Consider the following 25,717-nt stretch of genomic DNA (forward strand, 5'->3'; position numbering starts at 1 on the left):
TGCATCAGAGAAGTTTAACATTTTTCAGATACAGAAGTCCCAGACACCTGTTTGGGATCCTTTTACAGGCCAAATAGAAGAAATGGCAATTCAAAGTTTTAACAACAGACCCACATGCTGAAGCAGGCATGTCTCCAGCTACCTCCCTGCACCTACATGAATACGGCGCCCCAAGCAAAGGTAATGACTGATGGAATCCCAGTTGGACCATCTTGGTCTAGATCATGGCTGCCTAAGGAAACAAAAACAGCCAAGGGAGCCTTCCTGATACAATATCTTTAAGGAAAGTAGGACACACAATAATAACGAGTCACAGCCTGCAGAGGTTTTACACCATAGCAGTCATCTTCTTGAGAGATGACATCAACACCTTTATCCAAAATTTTCTCAGAAAAGTATTTTAAAAAGTATTTTAAATGGTAGAGGACTCTTGCTACAACCAGGCTGATTCTCTTCTGGGAACTTTTGATATTCACATTATTTAATTTTTCATTGTTTTTCAGGGATGTAATGTGCTTGGTGAAGCTTCAGCATAGACTGTGTGCTCTCAAATTCTAGAAAGTAGAAACTATGGAAAAACCTATAGAAGACTGAAGGAAAATAAAGCTGACACAGAGCTGGCTCATGTGCCAAGATCACTTCAGCAGCACTGTCAGAATATCTATTCCCCATATATTTTAGGACTTCATTAGAAGTCTGATTTGGAAAATAAAAAACCCTCTTTCCAGCAGTGATTTTTATATGCCTATCTGGAGGTGAGTGGCAGGATGGACACATGATACAGAAGGTTGATCCCTATGGAAAGCAGTGATAACGATGAGGCCATCAGTTTTCGGGACTTGGAGTAACTGAAGTTAAGAGGGCCAGAGACAGGAGACATTGCAGTTGACAGCATGAAAGAATGAAGCCAGGCAGGACTCAAGAAGAGGGAAATAAAAAAGAAGTCACAATTCTTTGCTGGAGCAGACCATTTTGTAAAATTACCTTCCACAAGTAGCCTGTCTGTACCTTAACTCATCCTGATGCCTTTGGAACACTTCACTTCATCCATAACGCTGCTCTTATATCCGATGAGGAAAGGTCAAAGTGGAAAGGAGATGCCTTGCAGTCTGCCAAAGCCATTCTAGCAGGTAGATGATCTGTCCTGCGTTTTCTTGATTGCACTGTACTTCCTTGCTTTTGAGTTGCATGCTATTCTCCTCTGAAACGCTGCTTAGTTTCTTAAGAATCCACTCACAACTAGTCTGCCAAGATGAAAATTTAACCTAGTAAAATAAGGGCTAGAACTGTCAAGCTCAAACTGGTCACTTTCAAAAAACAGAAACATACTCTGATATGGAATGTACCACTTTGAGCCCAATGAGGCTGCCTAAGTATGGAGGGATAAATGGGTAGCATCACCAAGACACTAACTGAGAAACTAACAGCAGTGGTCAGTCTGTGGCTCAAGATTAGTCTAGTTTATAAGTGATACAAGTACAGCTTCTACATTAAACGATCAACAGTTTTCCTCGGGAACTACAAATAGGTAAGCCTGTGAGGTGCAAGGAAACGCTAAGTCGGGGAATCTCACCTGTCACGCTGTGGAGCTATAGTCATACACACGGTCACTTCCTCAGAGTGACCACACTGAGCTGCTCGTCTCCTTCCCCACTGCTCTTCATAATGTATCCCCTGTGGCTCCTGGCCATATGAAGACAGCAGAACATGGCTGGTAAAGTCAGGAAGATTGGAGCCTGGAGTTAAAACAAGTAGTGAAAGCTGGAGGAGGATGTGAGAGGAAAACAATTTTGCCTAAACATTCAACATCAGGACTTAATCTACAGGTTTGTGTTTTCATGTTGATGAACTTAAGAACCCATGTGAAATGCTAGTGATTTTCAGAAATTAATACACTGGCTCTTATTTGTAGTTTAATACATCTAAGTATTGATGGATCTAGTCTCAGTTTCATAAGATATAACGGACAAAGTTGCTAACTGATGGTGTGAGACGACGCTAGCCAATTTCGTTGCACAAGCAGGAATCTTCCATCCCAGCTAAGCAAACCACTTCTCCAATTCAATTGTTTGTTTCCATCTTTCACCTCAGACATATCTGAACTGAAATCTCTCCAACCCCCTTCTCAACAGCTGCAAATTAAAATGAGTGATCCCAGCACACTATGCAACAGGTGGCTCAGCGCCTTGCTTCGCAATTGGTGCACTGCAGAGAACGGAATGCAGCACTGAATCCTGATGCTTGCAAGTGCTCTCAGATTTATTATCATGTAGGAAGTAATGGGGTGAAACAGAGTCTACCAGATAACAGAGAAAAAGGACACGGAAGAGGAACATAGCTGACCTGAAAGTGCTTGCAGTCTGAGATGGAAGCCAGAAGGAAAAGCATTATTGAATTGTAGGATTTTTCACAAATGTGGCAGAGTCATAGCCAATGTGGTACTTTCCCTCTCAGAGGGGCAATATTAACATCAAACTCAGTCAAGTTTTTAAGTGAATTATACTCTGACTACAGCAATTATTTATCTTTAGACAAGTCAAAAAATTAATGTACCTTAGTTCTAAGAGCAAAGCAGGTTAACTTGAGCTTATCACAAAACCTGAGCTAGTAAGTCCTGAGGTGTTAAAAAAAAAAAACCCAACAGGTTTTATGAAAATTCCAATCACTTTGGATTTCTCTGTGTATTATTTCCAGGACCACGAGCACTGGGAACTGCAGATACCTTCACCTTGCAGAACCAAGATAGGCTCAGCAAGCTGGGTCTTGTTTGGAGTAAGGAGGCAGTGGGAGTGGAAGGTATGGTGCTTGTAGGAGAGGTATGAGATGATTTCTCCAAGAGTGCTTATCTAATCCCACCTACCACCACACGCCCATGCTGTTCTTATATAGCTCAAGTTTGGTGTTATGCTGAAGTTCATCAGCCCTTGAAACATCATGAAGCACACTGCATGCACAGGCAAATGGCTACCCAGCACCACTTCTGTGAGGCCGCAGATATATCTACAGGCCACTCCCCAGTGTATCACGTTTGCATTATCCAAGATTTTTAGGACTTGACTAGAAAATGATACAAATTGAGGCTACACAAACAAAACCTTTTTCATTTATACTCAAGGTAGCTGATCTACATGGAAGGCTATTTTGTGCATCTAGAATAGGTAACATTGGATCATGAAAATTTTTGCAGCTCACGGCTACAAAACTGGAAGACAGTTCTCTCATCTCTCTTCAGCTTCCCACACCTGTACCCAAAAAGAACCTCAAGTTCAAGACACAAACACAACACACAAGGACTCTTCTCAAACAGTTTAATAGCAAATAAACAAAGGAAGGTACCACACTTGGCATATACAAAATGACTTGTTGTCGGTGTGTCTGTGCAATTAAAACAGCTTTAAGTTGCCCTTTGGGACAAAAAGAAAAAAAAACACACACACAAAAGGAAGAAAATTCCTTTAACACATACTCGCTCGTTCCAAACTTGTAACAAATCTTTTCATTTTAAATCCACTACACAAACTCTGCGATCAGATCAGAAAAGCAACATGTGCTCCTCTACTTTTGAAACCATTAAAGTAAAATCCGTAATTCTCTACAGAGTACAACACAATTTCACACAAAAAGACATTTTGTTTTGCAAATCAAAACAAGAAAAAAGGAACAGCTCAAACAAGGTAAAGAAAAGCATTTCTACGACTGAACCACAACTTCGAGTTGATTAAATTCCGTTACTGCAGAACAGACTCTACATTTGGTCATAGTGGCAATTTGTTTTCTCATCACATTGTGAATCACTTTACATTGTTTTCTAGTAGAAAAGGCAAAAAACTGTACAAAACCCCTAGTGTTAAATACAATGTTTGTACCAATAAAAAAGCCCACAGGTTTGTCTCCAAAATGTAAATTTTCTTTTTAAATTATTCACAAAAAGCAGCCAAAAATCAGAAAGGCAGCTGCTGCTCCACTGTCTCAAATCCATTAAAACCACCACAGAACAATTAAAACAACCAAAGGAAGAAAAGGAAATAAGAAAGGAAAGAAACATCCAACGTTTGGCATTTTGGTTTTCTTCGGATATTTTTCCACAGGTTTCCCCAGAGTTCCTTATGGAACCAAATGCGCACGTACAGAAATGTATTGGCAGTTACTCAATACACTGCAGGGTATCAGTGCCCCCCAGTGACACCCAGCCCTGTGCAATCAGACTGTGGGAATGACAGCAGCCAGCCCACAACCCTACCTCCAAAATAAACAAGCCTCTATCCTTTTCTCACCCAGCCTCACACTTCACTCCCAGGTATATGTACCATATCCAAAAATTGTTCTGTCTCAAGCAGATTAAGGACTTTCTACACAAATCTAACCAGTATCTATTGAGAATATAGAGTATCCTCACCCAACTCAGGAGTAGGGTAGGAGGAGAAATCCTTTCGCATCTTCATTATCCCAAACACTGGACAAAAGTAAGATTTCTATACAATCAAACATAATTCATTTTCTCAGCAAACCCCTTTCTCCTGGGATTTCACTTCACATTATTTTATACTGTTAAGATGCCTAAACTAGCTCACTTTGCCTTCCGACTGAAACTTCATCACAGCACACACTCTTCAGGTGCCTTCATCTAGAAGCTACGTCCCAGTTTCTACCTGTGCAGATCGTATGTAGGGTAGGGGGAAGCCTGCCACACAAAATGCAGTAACCTGTTCTCTTTCATCCTGCAAGCTAGAAAAAACTGCTTAGCTCATTACCCAATTAAAAACTAAACAAAAACTAAAAAATCTCCGTAGAGATTCCCCAGCTAAGGCCCTTGAGAAGAGAGCTGGGGATGGTACCCTGTTCAGGTAACAGCTTCAGAGGCTGTTGTATTGTGCTTGTCACTTGGGAAAAGAGCCAGCAGTTGTATGACCAGGTTTAAAAATGCTTTCTCTAGAAGATTTCAAACGCTTTATTTCAAGAGCTACCCTAGATCCTTCCAGGATCCTGCCACCAAGGTCTGATTGATGGTATTAAGCTGGGGCTGGACTTCACAAAAATGTGCCCTGATTTATACAAAATGCTAGTAAAGAGTGTTTCAAAGGAGCCCTAGCTTCAGAGAGCTTTAGAAACAGAAATACTGTGAAGTTCCTCCACCTTCCTGCTTCCCAGCTGTCCCCTTCCACCAAAACTCCTACTACAGGAACAATTCAACCAAGCCCTCAGGAATCTGTGACAGCACTGGAGATGAAACAAGGTCCAGGTGCTCTGTCAGGCAGACAGTCTAAGTGCACAGGTAGATGCCCTCAGGTGGCTTCTGATCAGATATTTGCCATACCAAAAACACCAATTTAAAAGGATACCTTTGAAACCCATTAAATTGCTCAGTTTTTGCACAAACTATAGAAAACAGAGAGGTGAAGGTGATATATACGAGGGTGTGAAGAAAACAGCAGGAAACATGCAAAACATTTCTGGGCACTATCTCAGTTTGAAAGAATAAAACGAAAACATCACATTTTGCTGAGGAGATTGTAGTTACGAAAAAAACAAGCATGCTGGGGCTTAACAAAATACAACATCAACTTTGATCAAATTTTCACTGCAGACTGATAATCACACAGGGAAGCGGGGGAAAAATAAAATTAAAAAAAAAAATCAGTAAATGCCAGGGCAAAAATGTAGCTACAATCAGAAGAAAATGTATTTCAAGTGTTTTCTGCTGATGCCACTCAAGTCACAAGTTTGAACTCATAAAAACACATGCTGTCTCCTCAAGCACAGAAACCAGATCAGCAAAATGTGACTAGGAAGTCTCCTGAAAGATTGAGTCACACCACATAATTGACTTTTTCTTCAAAACTGTGTTTTTAAAACTAAGCACACAGAAAAAACTAAGCCTAGAAAGTGATTGGCTGTATGTTCACAGAAATACAAATACTCCACAAGGTATGCTAGCAAGGCTGCTCTGAAGACAATTACAAAGAATCAGATTCACAAAATCAAGTGGTTATCTTACGAAGGTCTAGAAAAATAGAAATTCTTTTATATTCAAATGCAAGTTTAAATATTCCCCCTTCAGCAGTCTTTCTAGCAAAACCAATTTGGCAGCACAAAAAAAAAAAAACAAAGAAAGAAACAAACATAATAAAAATACACATCAGCATCAAAAGTCAACACAAGGTCAAAGGTGAGAGTTCAAGCATCAGAGAAGCTGAAGAGACAAGGATTTGGACGATGTACTTGAACGCCACATCGACATGCTTTAGGCACAACGATGAACAAACGGCAGGAATCTAGAAAAAAAACAAACCAGAAAGAGGGAGACCCACTGAGTTACACAGAGCAGTACATCCAAACGAGGAGAGAGAGAACAAGAATGGGCACTGTACAATGAGACCTCCTGGGGAAGGGAGTTGACAGGGAAGGGCAGCACATGCCAACGATGGACAAGTAAAAGTCAAAGTACATGAAGGACACCAAGTAAACATCAAACTGCCAGAAACTAAATGGAAGCAGAGACCTCGATTTCCCTCAACATCCAGTCTGTGGAGCACTCCACAGCCAAGTGACATGTTGACTAGCATGCATTCACCTTGTCCCGTGCCCAGTGTCTCTATTAGCTCTGTTTAAGAGAAGAACAGAGCAAGCACTCTCCCCAGGAGACTGACTCCAAAAATATGGCTCCAGGGCTCACGTTTGCCCACAGAGATTGAGACTGTGAGAGACAAGACAGGACACAAGGGATTCACAGGTGGTTTGACAGCTGAGACTTTTCCAGCATCCTAACATGGGAAGTTCTTAGGCAGTGGTAGCCCAGGAAATCCACGTTCTTTCCTTCAGCTACAGTCCCTTCTCATTCCCTAGGAGCCCATGAAACTGGGGTTAGGTGGTTTGGAACAGGGGGAAAAAAAGATTATACAAGACATAAGTGGAACCAAAAACCCTACATATTAGAAAAGAATTCCTTAAGACTTGACTGCAAGTTAAGACTTGTCCTAGCTGAGCACTTTTCATATCATTAGACCTGCACAGGGATTTTCCTCTCCCAACCTTTATATACAGCCTCCAGCTCCCTGACTTTGTGAGGAGGGGATTCTGGGCTCTGAGAAGCTCTACAGTCACTGTTGCCAGTTTGATGAGTAGAAAAATGCGTTTCCTGAAGCTTTCACAAAGTTTATAAATACATTAATTCTTATATTATGTGATACAACTTTGTTTCCTCCCCTCAGCCTCTGAACTGCAAAACAGAAGAAACATTTTGGGAAGAATGGGGGAGGCAGGGGAGAGAAAAGGTTTTTCTTCACCCCCGTCCCTGGAACTCCACTTTCTCTCTTGTTTGCTGCCTTATATTTTCAGCACCCCTCAAAGCTACAGGTTGCAGACTAATGCAAGATGAGACTTTCATATAGCATTTATAGCATGATTGAAAATATAAAGCATTGCATTCTAGTGCCAGAGCAAAAAGTAGCATGTCACCCACTAAATCTGCAAAACTTACCAGAAATGCTAAAATAAAATTTCTCTTTGTACTTTCCAATTTAGAGAAAGGACTTGGTATGGAGTTTAAACCAACCACAGCAGAGTACAATGCAGCTCTTGCAGTTATTTCTGTAGTTCTAGAAATACTCTAGATAATTTGCAGACAGCTGTGAGGTTTCAGTCCTAAACCACAAAGGCAAATGCATCATGAACTCTGAAGCATGAGAACAAATAAAAGGCATGAAATCAAGTGACATCTAGCATGCACCATAGGAATTGTGTGCGCAATTTATTTAGGCTTTTTGGATAGATTAAGTATTTCACTCAGCAGTTTTGAGGGGAAAGTCTAAGATTCACTGACGCTATTAGGAAGGACTGGCCTACAACAGCAGAGCCATGAGAAGCTGAATGAGAACTGAATGACTTAGGGAAAGTTATTTAATTTTGTCCTTGTTTTATTCTCACAATTGTGATAATGTAATGCAACTACTCAGCATTCTGTATGTTATACTTCGTGGTAAGTCTGCTCAGGGATGTATCCTTACGTTTAAGTGTTTGCAACAAGCAGCTCTCAAAGCATTTTACTTGTTCATAGCTGCACCCTTCAACTGCAATTTGCTTTATTCAAGTTGCTTTTAGGTGTTTCCAAATGAAACAGCTAGAACAGTTCTATAATTAGATGGATTTTGCTTGGCTGTCCTTCCCTAAATTTCAACTATTAACAAGAAACATTTTAGTTAATTGTATGATACAAGAAGAACCTATCACTCCTAACTTCTTATTTAGGTGTAAAGCTTCTTCCTTGTAGAATTCTGTGTTGCTAGGAATTTTTGAGGCATCTGTTTTCCAGATAATAGAGCCCACAGCTAGTAAACTCTTTCATCACTAAAATACAAGAATAAATTCATCAACATCTCATACTTCTGAGAAATTCTAATTCTCATTCTGCTTAGGCTTTAAATTTTATGACTATGTATCAAAGGCATTTTCTAGAAATGCAAGTTTTGTACAATTGAGTGGGAAAAAAAGTTAGAGGGAGATATCTAATTTTGGACTGTTGATTATCTAGGGGGCTGAAGAATCTATGAGTTCGTTTGCTATAGTACCAGATGGATACTAAGCGACATTAGACTAAGATTTCAATTGTTCATAATACTTTCATCTTATTACGGTATATCTAGTAAAATCAAAGGTCTTCTGAGACAAATCTATGAAATATACCAGCATTTCCATCTTGCTTCTAGAAAATACTTAAGTACTTCCTTGTCACACACATAACACGTAATTCTATTTTATCAGACATCTTACTAGCTTTTGTTGTAGCAAATTCAGATTCTTTGGTTTGAGTTTACAGAATGTTTTGCCCAGGGGGCTAGTTAAGCCAATCCCTCTGCAATTTATTTGAACTCACCCAACTCCTTTTGTACAATCCAGGAAATAAAGCATTTGGCACAAGAACAGATTATAATACAGAAACCTATCTGATTATAATTTCCAATATTAAAATACTGAGGGGAGAGTCAAGTTTGCCTCAAATGGTTTTGCTACTTCCGTTTCTTGTTCCTTTATAACATTCCTTCCAGTCTCATGGTTCCTAACCTATACTAGCACACTTTTAAAGTTATTATTACATTGTTGTTCTGCAGGCAATTTCCTCATCAGGATTATTTCTAAGCATTACTCAAAGAATTTTGGTAGATTCTTTTACACCAGCTGCTCATCAGAACCAACTCATTTGTTTTGGGCAGTTTACCCCATGAGGTCCCAAGAGCTGACTGATTTGCTTTGTGCTTGAATAAGAGCATGAAGGAATTAAAAATAGGAAAAAAAATAAAATGAATCCTCAAGCCCCCCCAAATCCTAGACTTTCCTGACAATCAATGAGAAAGAAAACTGGAAGCCAAGAGGAACATAAATCTCTATAGTCAGCAGCAGCCACCAAACAGACACAGGAATGTTGACTTTATCTGATCAGTTGTTAACAGAAAAAATCTGCCCAAATCACAAACTTGATACATTTATTAACTTTGGCAACATATACATTGATACACCAAAAAAAGGGAAATCTCAAACAAATACAGAAAAAGGGCAACATCTTCAGCTGGTGAAAATTGATGCAGCTCTACTGAAGAAAGCAGAACTGCACTGATTCAAACCATCTGAGGATCACATCTTTTAGAATTTAAGCTGCATAGATATTTTGTTTCTTTTCTTTTTGGCAATACTTATAATACAGTTACGCCAGTAAGGCACAAGAGCTAGCCCAAGTTAGGTGTCTAAGGTGGTTATGTCTGGGAGGAGTCACTGACCAAACTAAGCCACATCGTCAACTGGTGAATCTCCTGAAGTCAACAGGAGTTGCACCGATTTGCAACAATGCCAAGCTTGATCTGTAAGTCACAGTACTGAGGACACGCTATAGGATGCAGAAGCTAAAATGTCTAATTTTGGACAACTGAAATGACTACTAAAGAGGTCAGAGCATCAGGTTAAAAGAAAAACAGGAAAAAGTTCTCAGCACAGTGGGGTAGGGCGCAAAGAAGGTAAGAGTGACTGTAGAGACCCCAGAGCACAGTGCTCTCCTCCACTGGTTCACAGCGTTCATCTTCCCCATTTGGCAGTTGTTGGGCTGCAAACAGGCCACTGAAAATCAGTAGTTTCAATCATGCACATCATTATGTGTGTAAAACAATCACATTCAGGATTCTACAAAACCCTGGCCTTTTTTTTTTCCAGTGAAATAATTTAGGTAATAAATATTCTCCACCCTGGAGCGGTATAAAACTTCTATAAAAATAGAAACAACATTCTTGGTTACAGCAGGTTGCACCTGGAGCAGCTGCTCCCAACTATTTTTTTCTATTTTTTTTTCTTTTTTTTTGAAAAGTATATTATTTATAAAAAATCCCATTATCACCCTGGAGGCCTTCACACTCCAACACTCTTCTCAGAAAACCAGGACACATCTTTCCCGTCGTGCAGAATTCAAGTGTACATGGTTCACGTAAGTGTTTACGTTTCTAGAGAGATCCAAATAATTAACATTGAAGGGTACCACATGCCAGCATAACTGGGAAATTTGGCAATCTGGCCTTTGAACCTTTGCCACCACAAAATGATCTGTGTTAATACTGACAGATTTACCTGTCTGCCATCAATATGGACAGGTATCAACTGTTTGATTTTCAATTTAACAATGGAAAGGGCTCTTCTTGGATGCTATGGGTCAGGCCTTCTACTTCTGAGGTTTGAGATCCCTGGGAATGCATGACATTCCCAACAGACGACCACGCGTGGGTGCACAGATTCTGAACATGATCTCAGTCAGGTTTGATGGGTTTAGTGCTCCTCCTGCTGGAGCAGAACAGACAATCCAAACCCTATGTCTGACTCCACACACATTATTTAGCAGCTGGCTCCCAGACAGCAGTGTTTGTTAGCTTATGCCCTGGGAAACAGCATCAACAACTGGGAATACAAAGGAAACAAGGAAGAGGAGAAAATATGAGGTAAATTGAAATTCTGTTAGACACACAGAAATTGTAAACTTCCTCTTGTGACAGAGGTGGATTTTAATGGTTATAACATGGGACTCTACTGATTTCTTAAAACAACTCAGGCCAGAGTGTCAAAAGTCCTCTGAGTCCCCTAAAACCAGTGTATAAGGCCCTTAGCAATGCACTAAGAATTTCAGAAGTGTGCAAAAAAAAAGTGTGTTAATTGAAGGGTTGTGTTCAATTTTCCTTCAGTATAAAAGATAACAGTACCAAAATGCAGAATAAGACAATGTCTCAATGCTCTGCTCTGGTTCCACAGCCTGGGTATTAGCCCTGTTTAGCACTGGTACACACCACCTTAAAGGAAAACTGCAGTATAAAGAAATACCTAATTACTAGACTAATTCACTGCACAAATTAGTTGCTTTTTCTTTTAAATAGGCAATTATCTTTGCAACAGAAAGACTGAGAAAGCAAATCCTGTAAGAACACGTATGAAGCAGGAGCCTCAAGAGTTGTTTCAGGGTAACACTCCGGGCTTTGTATCTCAATTTAACAGTCATTTTAATAGAGAAACAAACAGCACGTATTACGCTTATCAGAATGAATTCCAAGTAATATTCTGCAAAAAGGACATTACTCCACAGAAATGGAGAATGCAATGAACTGTTAGGAAAAAAAATGGCAAAAAAATCTGCAGGTTATCAGGGATTAAAAGTTTCCTGTTTCCAGCCCCAGATGTATTTATCTAGACTCTCTAACCTATGTCGCTCTAAACTTAGCTAATTATAAAGGATAAGTTTTCTTAAATATGGAGAAATTCACTGCATCTCATTAGTATTCAACTGTAAATAGTGAAGTTTTCTGGGCAGAGACATTAACTAATAATTTTATAAAGTGCTGTGTACATTCACAGTGCTACATACACACTACTTTATATACAACAAAACAAACAAAAAACACTGCAGTTTTCCTTTGGCTTATTAATGTGTTCACCCTTCCAACCTGTCTCCTGCTTTAGAGATGATTTATTAATTCCCCACCATGGCATACAGTTAAGGAAGCATAAAAGAGTGGGTGTGGCATGACAGAGGCTATTTGGAGTTGGTTCTTTGCTCACCCAAACTTGGATGGACTAAGTTCTCCTTCCCCATCTTTGTTTCCGTCAGCTGTTCAGTGTTATTTCTGCTTTCCCCTCTCCTCTCCCTATGGCAGTGTGGTGTCAGTTCTGCTTCCCCTTCTCCTCTCTACCCCAAGGCAGTGCGGTGTCAGTTTCCACGGCTCCCTTTAACCTTACCTCCCGACCCCCAAGGAGCTGGCATTGGTCCTTCTCAACACACACTGGTTACAAACACAGCAAACTTCAAATAAGGAAAAAAAAACAAAAAAAAAAACCTCAGCGATATGGCACCTAAACTCCAAAGTAAAACACTGGAAACAAAAGCACAAACTTGTCCTCCATTCGAAGCAGGATTCTCAGCAGAGGCTGCAGCCGAGTCTTCAGGGGAAGATGTGCCAGATAGAACGGCATGGATCAGCTTCCAGGACTGTAAAAACACAGCCTTAGGGCTTCGAATCACTAAGTGCGCTCTTCTCCAACTTACCAGAAGATCCTTCTCACTCCAGTCCCGGAGGGGAGGGGCGCTCAGTATGGCTTGCTGTCATTCTTAGAGCGCTTGAGCTGTACTTTCAGACGCTTCATGCCAATCTGAAAGCCGTTCATTGACTGAATGGCAGCCTGTGCAGAGACAGGATTGTCGTAACTTACAAAACCTGAAGAAAAGGAAATACATTATTATAGCATGCCAAAGCTGTAGAACAGCTACTTGCAAGGTATGAGAAGCTTGCATGAAATGCAATTTACAAGAGCTCACAACTGTTTAGTAAGAAGTTTTTATGAATACTCTAAGGGCTCTCAGACAAAGCTTTGTTTTCTGATGTATGGAACTTCGATCAAAAGATAAACACAACTCAGGAAATTGAAATAATACTTTTTGTCTTCCAACAGGAAAAAAGAGTGCTGATGTTTGTCCTGTAATATCTTACAGCTGTGAGAAAACCAAACCTGGAAAATGTTAATCTATATACGAAAGTTCAGTAAAGATACAAGACTGAAAGCACTGTCACATGCAAGCGGAACTTAAGGGACATGGTTTAGTGGTGGACTTGGTAGTATTAAGGCCATGGCTGGACTTGATCTTAAGGATCTTTTCCAACCTAAATGATTCTATGATCTTGGCATTATAAGCGTAGGTTTGTTTGGAGTGAAGTAGCTGTTAAGGCAGCATGGTACTTGTACCAAAGATTAAGTTTTTGTCTTATGAAAAGTTGCGTATCATTCCAGGAGAACAGTATCCCCAAAATTAAGTTCCCAAGGTTTTTGAAGAAACCTACTACTTTAAATAACTCTAGTCAATGGTTGGTATCACTGTCTGGAGAGATCATTCCATATGCAGGTGTTACAGCCTGATGCTCAGCATATTTTTTGCTGTCTTCTTTGTTTTGTTTTCACAAGGCAAAAGCTTGTCCACATCTTTTAGACCATCGAAATACTAAAAAACCACATGGTATTATGAAGGCACGATACTATGGAAACCATGAAGACTCATCTCTCCTTTTCACAGTCAGGAGAGCTTACAGCACTACAAAAATGCTACAATTGCTCTCTCTCTGTTGTTTTCAAAGTGGTGAAAAATGAAACCATTGAGTTGTGCAGTCCACATGCACAGTCTTCTGCTACACAAGCTAAAGAAGAATACGTCCTTTGCTCACAACACAGACTTTAGCAGTTCACTGAAAATAATCTATTTGGATAATAAAAATAGCATGACATGTTGATCTATATTTTTTGTTTAAATTTCTTGCCATGATGCATCTCCAATCTGAACACACAATAATTAGAACAAAATTAGGATAAGGAATGCAACCAAAGTTAGGTAGTACATAACAGCTGAAATGGTTCTTCAGTTACAAAGGTTTCAAGTATTAGGAGGAAGCTTTAAAAATGCCTTCAAAACATTTACAGAGCATGAAAGTTCAGTGCTCCCATAATGTATGGTAGCCTTCATATAAATAGAAATAATTCGTAATGATTATGTAGTAACATACATAGCAACATAAACAGTTCTTGAAAAGAGAAAGGAGGGAGAAAAGGAGCTGTACCATGATTACACAATGGTGAATTATCTAGGGCCCTAATGATATATTTTAAGGCGTAATAGCATGAAATTATAAAATGAGAAAAGTTGCGAAGAAAATCAGGAAAATCCAGTTCATGACTGGAAGAGTTCAGATTTATTTAATTTTAGGGATACGGAAAAAGATTTATTTCTTTACTTAAAAGCTAGACTGTACAATATACTAGAAAAGATTACTAGAAAGAAGCCACTCCTCTACAGATAGACCCAACGTACCAAAACACTTGCTTAGATTGGTCTGCTTATCAATGAAAACCTTGGCAGAGACGACATTTCCAAATGGCATGAACATCTGAAGCAGATCCTGATCCCCAAACTCCTGGGGGAGATGGTAGATAAACAGATTGGCTCCCTCTGGACCTTTAAACAACAAGTAGGAATATAAACTCAGAAAAAGAATAGATAACATAGGCCTACTTCACAAAAAAAAAGTAAAAGAGCCATTCAAGCCAAATCATCTAGAGAATACAATGACATTGCTGTATGCACTTCTACAGAGTACTTGATTCCAGAATAAATCAACCTGATCCTTTGCTGGGATTGATCATTCATGTAATTCTAGCTCTTTCTCCACCATTTTTGCTCGTAATTTCCACATCGTACGAAAACTGGTTCACAGATCCTAGTTGTAACAAAAGCTGAACAATAAACTTGAACTTATTTTGTTGCCAAAAGGAACTACGTAGATCAACAGAAACAAAGTAATCAGATTATAAGTTATCTCACATTCTTTTCTAATCATCATCCGACATTCTGCTGAAAATTTACTCATATATTCTTCTTTATTTTACACTACGTGTTAAATTGATTCAGAAATTGAAGAGTTAAGAGATCAGCAATAAGGATCTCAGGGAAGAGATGAAGAACAAAGACAATGGAGTTCACATTTAGAAATACCAAGAAAATAAATTAAAAAAAAATTAAAAAAAAACAAAACAACTGATTCTCTGAGAATAGGATTTGTCAGGCTGAGGACCCACACCCTTCCCCAAGAAAACTGATGGGTACTATTACTAAGCATTTAAGACTAGTTAAATACTACTAAATACTAAACACTGCCTGTATAAAAACTACTTTGGACAGTCCTTAGAGGGACCTCACAGGTTTTCCTTCGTTTTTTTCCCCAATAACTATTATTCTAAGCAATGCCATGAAATTAAAACTCTGCACATAGGGTAAGTCACCGGGGAGACTTCATTGCAGCTTTTCAATACTTATAGGGTGCTTTAAGTATTAAAGTATTGAGACGGAAAGCAACTTTTTGCTTGGATAGACAATGACAGGACAAGGGGGAAAGAATGGTTTTAAACTGAGAGGGGAGATTTAATTAGACATTAGGAGGAAATTCTTCACTCAGAGGGTGGTGAGGCACTGGAACAGGTTACCCAGAGAAGTACTGGATGCCCCATCCCTGAAGGCGTTTCAGGACCAAGATGGGAGAGGCCCTGGGCAACATGATCTAGCAGGTGGCATCCCTGCCCACAGTTGGAATTAGATGATCTTTGAGGTTCCTTCCAACCTAAGCCATTCTATGATTCTATGATGGCAGCTGCAAGGGTTGGTCTTGCCCTTTTGAAAAGTCTTCTCGAGTTGTACAACTTTCTGCCTACCTTCTTTTTGACTTCCTGCTGCACCAATACTTTGTTGTGTTAAGAGACTCTGGTTATAGAGCGTGGGCAACGCAGCAGCAGCATATTGCTGGATTCCAGAATAAGCCTGTGTGAGGGCTTCCATTGTGCTGCCTGTCCCATTTGAGAGACCACCGCTGCCAAGTCCTCCATTTAAGGCTGCCATTCCTGTATAGAAGAAAGAGGAAGTAAAGATGACTAAGTAGTGCCATCAAGTCAGAACAATTATCTTTCAATACTCTACACTACTATAAAAAGAAAAGGAACAGGAAAAAACAGAACTAGCACAACTTGAGGAATGATAATCAGCTATTCCCCCAGCCCACCACAACACACAGCTTACCTGCTAGAGAGCTAACATTCAGGCCTGCTGTAGCCCCTGCCAGTGTCTGCAGTGCTCCAAGAGAAGCCATGGGATTAACAGAGGAGCTGCTACTGGAGCTAGGTGAGGAACCTGCTATTAAAATAAGATAATTAATCCCAAACAATACCTTTTGGTTCTGAAAACTCAACTTCTTCATTAAATCATTTCTGCAAGAAAAGCTAACATGCAACAGACTAAGGCAGAAGAGAAGACTGTCAGTAAAGACACCCTAAGCCCACACAACTTGATTGATCACACCACTTGTATGTAACCCCTTTCTATATTTTGGAAAATATTCTGCTTCCTAACAACATCCGCTTTTTGCGACAGTAATAATTTAATCAAGTGTAAGGCATTCAATCAAAATATGATCATCAGCTAAACTTTGTATCTCAGTCAAAGTAACTAGCAGCAATGCTTATTACTGCCTGAAATGAGTAAGAATTGCTATATATTAACATCAAACCTTGACACACCACATAAGGTGAAAAAGACCTGACACACAGATATTAGCAACATTAAAGAAAACTCCAGTCAGACTGAACATATGGTTTTCCCATACTGCCAGAGCAGAAACAGCAGATGCTCAGATTATTCTGACACATTAAATAATTTTCCATTAAAAAATCCTACTGCAGCAGCTGGGGCTATGGCCAAAAAAAGATTTGGAACGCAAACCTAAAATACAGAGCCAATCCTCTGTTGACTGTATCACTAACACCTTCAACCATTTTTACCTCAGTAAGCGAAGTCTACAGATGCAGTCCCTAGCAGACTGCTGGCTTACATGGCCTGCCACATTCTGCAGTAGGTAGAGTTAGAACTGAACACTGGTGCAGTAAAAGCATCTCATAGTCCTTTGAGAGGAATTTATATCTGCGTGGGTAACAGAACTTATGTCAAAGTTCCCAAGTCAAACATAAAAACTTATGACTTATATCAAGTAGGTAACAAAAGAATCGAAATTCAAGCATTTTCAGTTTCCTTCTCATTTTTTGTAATTCTCAGTATGCAGTATTTATCCATTAAAACTTTGAAAATAATTGTTAGCATCTTTCAAGCAGATTTACACACACCACGTATACATCAATTTATATATGTTTCACAATGTCTCTTCTGGAGTGGAACGTGGTAACTGTTTAAATGGAATACAGCAAACTTACCTAACAAGCCACAGCAAAAGCGTGCTCTTGTACCCAATGAAAACTGCACGAGAACCCAGGGGGCTGCACTTTGTATTACAGTTCACTTTTTGTACTGACAGAGGAAAGGACAAGCCTACTCTGTGAAAAGTTCTAGACAAACTCTTAACAAGTCAGAAATTGAAAGACAATGTCTATAAGACATTGACAAGCTATATTTCAAGATGCTAACTCCAAAGAAAAGACAACACTTCCTGTCTTACTGTCAGTAGCATATTAAATGTTGTAAAAAAAAAAATACAGAGAACAAGTTACAGTAATTCTCAAGTTGGTAGAAAAACAGAACAGCTGGCTGAATAAAAGCCAACATTCAGAAATGATACAGCTGCCTTGATTTTAGAGTATCACTTGTTTCTGCAGCACTTCATTGCTAATCTCCATAATTCAAGCAGACACTTCATTTGACAGATGAGAACACTATTTCAAAAGGAAAAAACAAGTAGCAGCATGGGAAAAAAAGAATAGAGCCAAGGCTAGAGAGCAAAGTAAAAGAGAATGGATCCTTTCCCAACTTCAAAAAGGTTGTGATTTTAAATCAATTCATTTAAACCACTGCAAAAAGCTGAACACAGTTATTTTAGTTTAGTTAGCTTAAAAGACATCTGTTTAAGCAAAACAAGAAAACCTTTAATATGAGATAATTTGGCTTGAAAACACCAAGAAAATTTAATACTTCTATTTTTTTTAATCACATGTATATACCAATTGCTGTACTGAGTCAGCAAAGCACATTCTAGTGATGACAAAAGGTATATAAATAATAGATGAGCAAAAATACATGGCAATTACAAAACAATACTTCTTAGGTATGGTCTCATAGGTTCCAGCAATCTGTGGCTCTAAGACTTGTTCAATCAAGGGCAGCACCTTTGTATTTAAGTTATGATTTTCACTCATTAATTGCAGTGCATTTTGAACACTTTTTTTTTTTTTTACTGTACTATATTCTGAGGCACTGACTTCTGCCACTTAGTGCATGCATTATGCAAAGAAATACATCTTTTCATTTTTGAGCTGTCAGCTCATAACTTCAGTTGATATCCTGTAATTCTTGTCTTGGAAGATCTAGTGGCCAGTCTCTCCCAATTCATCTTTATCACACCACTAATATATTTGTAGGCTTCTGTCATACCATACTCCTACAAAAGTTTCTTCTATTTCTCAGGCTCCCTAGTTGCACTGAATAGGGAAGGAGTTCTGCAGTTCTAGTCAACCTCTCTCTTTTTCTGTTTTTGTAGTTTTCATATATTATTTTAGATTTGAAAACAGCCCACACCAATGGAAATGGAAAATCAATATAGGTTTATATATGCGCTTTACTCCATTCCTATTCCTAGCATTATTTCTCTATTTTGTTGTCGTCGTTTATTTCCTTCTTGCTTACTGCTGAGTATATTTTTTTGGATCAATCTACTGAATTATGCTTAACTAAAAAAGCTAACTGTAAGATTGTTAACTGAAGGAACTAAGGGTTTTCAGAAATTTTTAACAGGTAGTAAAGAATAGCTGGCAAAGATAAAACTAGGATAAGAACATCAACCATCTTGTGAAAGTGGGTCTAGGTATGGTTCAAGAGGGATGCTCTGAATTCTGTGGAGTTTTAACAACATTCTATGTGAATACAATGTGAATGCACATACAAATATTAATCAAAAGACAATTTATAATTGTTTGATTTTTTAAGAGATAATAGCTAATTCAGAGTGAAAAGCCACCATGCTTTGTAATTACGAGAAGTATCATGAGACTGAATGCTGTCTATATACATTGAGACTTTCTTTTCAATTCACATAGTTTTAAAATGTGAAGAATATTCATAGCTTTAATGAAAAGCCCCTGAAACTGTTTAAGAGTTTGATTGCTCATTGACTACATATAGACCATATATACTCCAAATTTTGTTTTTGGAACTTCTTTTGAACAAAGACAATCTCTAGTTTTTAAAATTATACTTGTAATTATGTTTTAAGAGCAATACAATACTGACTGCTTCACATTAGCAGGCTGTGAAGAGTAAATTACTACATGTGTATAGGACATTAATTCAAGTGACACGTCACGATCACTCAACTGACGACACACAAGCATTTATTGATGCAAAAAATGGACTTAAAAATGGACTGCTGTTCCCCACCCCTAACTCTCCACCAGTGTGATCAAAAGGGGAACCCAGTCCTAATACGTCTCTCTCTGAAGGAAATGGCACCTGCAGAGTGCTGTGTGACTGCCGAAATCCACAGAAGGGAAAGCAGTCCCAAAGAATCACAAATTATAGCATAATTTCATTTAAAAGGGACCTTTGTGGATTATATAGTCCAACTGTCTGCTCAAACCTGGTCTAACCTCTCAATTAGGTAAACCTCTTCAAAGACCTTTCCAACTGAATTCTGAACTGGTGGAAATTCCACAGCCACACGGGCAACTGGTTCTTGTGCTTAATCACTTTCACCATGTTTTTTTTTTCTTTTACGGCCAGATTCTTCTTGGCTGTACTTTGTGTTCACTGTTCTTGTCCTTCCACTGTAGACTTCCAAGAAGATGCTGGCTCTAACTTTTTTAGTATGCCTGACACTAACTTCACAACCTGCCTACCAGTCCCCTTGCCCACCTCAACAGATAGAACAAACTTGCTCCAGTCAGTAAATGACAGAGCCAACAAGGAAAGCTTGGTTCTAAATATCAGTCATAGCCAATTATAACCTGGCAATTCCAGCTCTGCTACTGCATGAAGAGATATGGGAGAAATTCTCAGTTACATTCACTTCCATGCTTTCTCTACAATGAAGCAGTAGTAATGGATTGTAAATGTAGCTCCTCTACAGCCTCAACTCTGTGTTTTTTTTGGTTTTTTTTTTTGTTTTGTTTTGTTTTAATTCTAGAATAGGCCATGGCTGGTACCCAAGATAAATTTTGAAACTTTATTTTGAAACTTCATCTTCAAGGACTGCAGACCACTAAGTTTTTATATTAAAAAAAAAACAAAAAAAAAATACAAAAACACCCACCTGCCTGTATACCAACAGAAGACTCAGCTGAATTCTGTCTCAGGAATTTCTCTAAGTAGAAAACTGCGCAAAGCACCCACAGCTTAACTCCTGATCATGTGACCTAAGGTTTTCTAAACAGCTTTCCCTTATAATCTCCTTATCATCTCTTCATCTAGTTCCTTGGTCTTCCTACGTAATACAAAAAGCTACCTGGGGCAGTCTAAAACACCCCCGTAAGCACCTCCTTTGGAGTCTCACAATTACATGTGAGGCTGTCAACTTTGTAGACTGTATTTCAGAACTAGATAAGCAATCTGAATTTTTATGAAGAAACAAACCTACCCATCACTCTATACATGCTGGAAAACTGACGCCCTAAAAATACAGGGTCTCTCTTCCTAGGTCAGGATTTAGACATAACTGAAAACAGGATTGAAATATAATTGAGTAGGATACTGACCCACATTTGCGGTAAAAGTTTATCATGTCTGATGTAAGCAAAGTTAATTTTTTTTATTTGTTGTACTTGATAATCACATTTAACAATAAGGTGGCAAAAGAACACTGTTCAGACATCCTAGTCTCTCTGAATAATGTACATGACCTAAAGAAAAAAACAAATAGAATGGAAGAGCAAAATACTGATTTTTGATGTGCAACTGATAAAATCAGTTCCAGACAACCTCTTTCCAATAAATGTTCTAGCGAACTGTGTATTTTGCTTCTGTGAGGCAGTTGCAGTATCCTTTTCAGTAATGACAGAGGAACATGAAGTGGTCTTTCCTACTGCACAGAATGCATTACTTCCTGCTTAAAGCATCTTATGTTCTCCATCTCCGCAGGAAGAGGGTACATCTGCTACATACCTGTCTGAATTCACAGAGAAACTAGGGACGTGATGAGACTGTATTAAAATTCCTGGGAAGAGGTCACCTACCTTTCTGCTTCACGATACCCTCAAAAATCCTTTTTACTCTAAATTAACGTGACCAGGAATACAGTAAGTAAGTAAAAAAAAAAAAAAAAAACACTTTGCTGGTGGCAAAGATATCTACCCTAAACAAACACCAGGGAATTTACAGGAAAAACTCCTTATCTGTTAAAGGACAGAGATGAACAAAACAGATGACATTTATCCTGAAAAGACTCAGAGCAACCCATGCCATAACACACTACAACACAGGCACTCTCTTACCTGAGCTGGTGAGCACACTCAGGGGGCTGCTGGAGGAAGTGAGTGCAGCGGTGCCACTTGGTGTATTCTGAGCTGCACTGGCTGCAGCTGCTAATGCAGCCAGGTTCTGTAACTGCATCGCATTCAGTCCTGCAACACATTGAAGAATACACAGAGTTTCTCCTACAATAGCCACCATCATCCAAAACTAACAAATCCAGCAACCTCAGCACATCATAATGGGATTTGCGGTAATGGGCAGGAGCTTAAAAACAACAGACTTCAGTACTAGTTACCGATCTCTTCTACACTGTGATTCCTTGTTACAACTAAAATGAAATGTATTTTTTGCCCAGAAGGATGATTTCCCTAAAAGAACAAGCAGTCATGATCCCAGATGTAGACTCCAGAGCACAGACATTTTCAGGAAGTGTTATGTTCAGTCACAAAAGCATAGCAGTTTTAACTGCTGTGGAGAGTTAAGACAGGGTATAATAGCTCATTTGCAAGCCAGAGAACTTTTCTATACACCAGGCTAATAACCTCATCTTGTCTCATATCCCTCTACTCTCTTTACAGGGCAACAGCAACAACTACAGAATTCTTTCAAGAAGGCCTACACAGCACAGTAGCCAGTGTCACACCTTTAACCTGCCATCAGCTCAATATCAGCATGCTTTGTCTGGTCTCCTTGGCAGACAAGAAGCAATGATAAATTGTGAAACAATGTTGAGTGGCAAAATTCCTGACCACAGAATCACCTACTGTATGCACAGGCTACTCAGCTGGTCAAACAAAAGCGGTAAGGAAAATGGCAAACATCAGGCAGGTTGTAGGTAAACTGCCAGGAATACCAGTGGGAGGAAGATGAGTTGATGAACTTTTACTGGTCATTTACTCATCCGACTCATCTTCATTTTGAGTTATAATTTAATTTTTGAATGAAACCATTCAGTCAGTACTGACACTGTAATTTGCCTTCTTCCCTTGCAATTGGGTTATCATTTCATATTGATCATCTTCTGAACACTCCTGTATTTTAGCCATCCTTCAGTAGACTAGCTCCAATCTTCCATTTCTGCTTCTCTTCCCTTTCCCTTATTTCCCTTTCACGTCTCTACAAGAAATTTTTATTTTCATCATTCATACAGCATTACCCAAATGTCTTACGTAGACCCAGCTCCTCATCTTTTGGAGGCTAAGTACATGGTGACAATGCACACCTATCAATTAAAGTCTCAGTTTTGCACTTTAAGTATGCAAACACAACATAAGAATGTAAACAGCAATGCAGCATAAACTGTTTGTTCTCTAAGTAGCTTCTACTGCTTTTAGTATTTTTTGGTTTGTTTTTTCTTCTCTTTTTTTTTCCCCCTCCTCTAATTGTTTTCTCTTTCTGACTGGGTCTGTATCTTCAATCATATTTAGTACCCAAAACATGAGGATCCTGATATTGTTTATATTCTCTAAGGTGCAATTGTAACATAAAAGCATGAAGTTAAAAACAAAAAGGTTTTTTGTTATTGTTACTGTGCTACACAGGGTTAAAACTGCAAGTATTAGAGCTTGTGAAGAACAGAGCAGCTTGCTTCCTTTCTGAAGCAGTTTGGCATGTACATGCTGCACCTGTTTTCTTGTCATCACATTGTTTTCCCATCTGCTTTCAAACAGGGTCAAGATTAAATTTTGTCTGTAAGCCTAATACAGAGTGGGATCTAATTACCTGCTTATTTTTCTAAGAATTTCATGAAAGGCAATCAAGTAAGATATTAATGGGACTTTGAACCAAACTCTTCCTGTGTAGAGCCATAGACTTGGAATAATTCTTTCAAAACACCATGAAACATGCTACTTATATGCCAGGGTTCTCTTTTTTTTTTTTTTTTTAACATATAGTGAAGTCAGAATTACACTGAAAATTCCATACACAACCTCATCTATCTAGGCCACCCTAACATCCCTATTGTTGTGACAATAAATACGAACTGCTATACTGTTTTTCCCCTTTATCACTGACTGCTTTTTTAAACAGAAGCAATAAGTGAAAAAACATCATGAAATCTATTTACATCACCATCGAACAGGTATTAGTGAAACTAAACTTGCTTTTAGCAAGACTCTAGAATCCAAGAGCTCTGAAGAGGTTGAACATGAAAAAAATACACCTAAGAAGCTAAGGTTAGAATAAACCTCAAACAAAGTTTTTAAAACGGACAACACAACACTTTGTAAAAGCTTGCAATTGTTGCTGGTGGGTGTACCAGCACAAGTCTGATGTACAAAGAGACTTTACTTTTTAACACCTTAAGGTCAACCTCTGCACAGACAGGGCACGCAATATTATTAACTACTGGACAACTCAAAGAGGCAATTTTAAAAGCATTAAGTGTTCGGTATTAAAACCAAAACTATAGGTTTTCTGCCAGCAGAAAAATTTAGAGAATGTGATGAACAGAGTTACTAAGATGGGTTTTATTATTCGCCATCCTCTGAAGACAGTAAGTACAATTAATTTGCAGCCTCAGTTCAGAAACTTTTACATTATCTCCATAACCCTAAAGGATAATTCAGATAACTTCACTTACGTTCTGACTAGCAATCAACAGCAAGGAATTCGGCTCGTATCTATTAGGCTGATATTCCCACATCACAGCAATATTGTAAGCAATTGTAAAATAAATGCAGGAATTAAAGAATCAGAATGAAGGACTGGTTCACATTCCTTGCAACACTGCATTTTCAACTTTGAGGCATTTAAAAATAAATAATTTAAAATATGAGACCTAAACAAACCATTATCACTCAAACACATGCACTAGTGCTTATTTCTAAACCACAGTGCTTCAAATATGCATCTGTTTGGATGAAAATAAACGCAGTTGTTGTTTTTTGTATCCATAAGGGAAGATAATTTTAAATGCCAGAGGCAGAGAAGGAGATAAACAGGATACCACAACTTACCTTGGAGAAAATGATTAACTAAGATTAAGAAGGAACATGCACACTTGTAGCAGAGAATTTCTATCAATCCACAGGAATGGGTAAACTCAGGACTACTTACTACAAATGCAATGTGTCTACAAGCCTTTTGGCTACTTTTTCTACCCTCTTTTTTTTTTTGGGTACCGAATTTGTCTTCTGGTGGAAAAAACTCACCTCCCATTGGGTGGAGGCTGCTCAATGTGTTCAGGTTTCCAGATGAGGCAGCTGCTGTCTGCTGAAGGAGCTGCAAATAAAGCTAGACATTACACCAAAAAACAAAACAAGAGTGAGAGTGAGGGCTGGCTCCGCTTCTGGGAGAAACTGCATCACACCACAGCCAGAGCGCCGTCACAAAGGGAATTCCCACTGCCCATGCACCACATCACAGCAAAGCATAAAAAGAATTCCTCTTAGAAAATACAGCCAGAGCACCACCAGAGTGAAAATCAATGTTGCCCATGCACCGCATTGCAGCCAAAGCAACACCACAACGCTTTTCCCACTCAGGATAGTCAGTATACTAGCCTAAGTGAAGTTTATATCTAATGCACCAAGACAAAAACGGAATCAGTAATGAGAGAGAACACCTATTCAAAGCACCTCAGGCAGGACTGCTACCCATAAGGATATACTACCTCAAGCCAGACTTCACAGCTGACATTGCCAGCACAGGACAAATGGCAAATGCCATACCAAAAACCAAAGAGCCACTATGAGAGGTGATCTCCTCCACATTTCTTAAGCACAGCAGCCATGAGAGAAATTCCAAGCCCCTGCTAGGAAGCTATTTAGAGATATTTCCTACTCTTTTCTCCCTTAACCATGTGTTGTTAAAAAATATTCCAATCTACCAAACTTAAAGCAGAAGTAAAAGAATGTCCCCACTTCAGTAGTACACTATACCAAGAATGATATGAAGTTTTCCTTTTCTATTCCCCAAATTGCATGAAAACAGTTCTCATAGCTATCTGGTAATCCACATGAGCCAGAGCATATCAGTTTATGAAAGTTAACCCTTTAGGGACCCATCAAAACCAAATGAAACCAGTGAAACTGTAGACTACTTTTCTTGAGTCATTTTTGCTAGAGAAGTGTAGTTTCTATCTTCTGGTGTGTTTTTGTTGTTGTTTTGTTTACTGTACACTGTGAGCTGCTTCCACCTGCTCACTCTTTCTATTTGCCCAACACCAAGTACTATACTAGGTCTCACTGGAAGGGGGGTGAAAGA

At 38.9% G+C, this 25,717-nt stretch overlaps 1 protein-coding gene across 27 annotated transcripts in view; it reads right to left on the reverse strand.

Annotated features, from left to right (window-relative positions):
- Nucleotides 1-1,606: 1,606 nt before the first annotated feature.
- CELF1 (CUGBP Elav-like family member 1) overlaps nt 1,607-25,717 on the reverse strand; it is a 59,539-nt gene continuing 35,428 nt past the window's right edge. For 7 of the 27 annotated variants that reach the window (XM_083840470.1, XM_083840482.1, XM_083840459.1 and 4 more), the window contains 6 exons: nt 24,664-24,745; nt 21,529-21,657; nt 16,124-16,237; nt 15,763-15,948; nt 14,369-14,512; nt 3,295-12,728 (listed from right to left, as the gene is read on the reverse strand). In XM_083840470.1, the coding sequence (XP_083696596.1) occupies nt 12,601-12,728; nt 14,369-14,512; nt 15,763-15,948; nt 16,124-16,237; nt 21,529-21,657; nt 24,664-24,745 (783 nt within the window). In that variant the 3' untranslated portion in view covers nt 3,295-12,600. Of the gene's footprint in view, nt 1,737-3,294; nt 12,729-14,368; nt 14,513-15,762; nt 15,949-16,123; nt 16,238-21,528; nt 21,658-24,663; nt 24,746-25,717 lie in introns of those variants that run through there. The other 20 variants (XM_083840461.1, XM_083840462.1, XM_083840483.1 and 17 more) reach the window with 7 other exon arrangements.

This window comes from Anser anser (genome assembly GCF_964211835.1).
Source record: "Anser anser genome assembly, chromosome: 5".
In the NCBI taxonomy this organism is placed as follows: Eukaryota; Metazoa; Chordata; class Aves; order Anseriformes; family Anatidae; genus Anser; species Anser anser.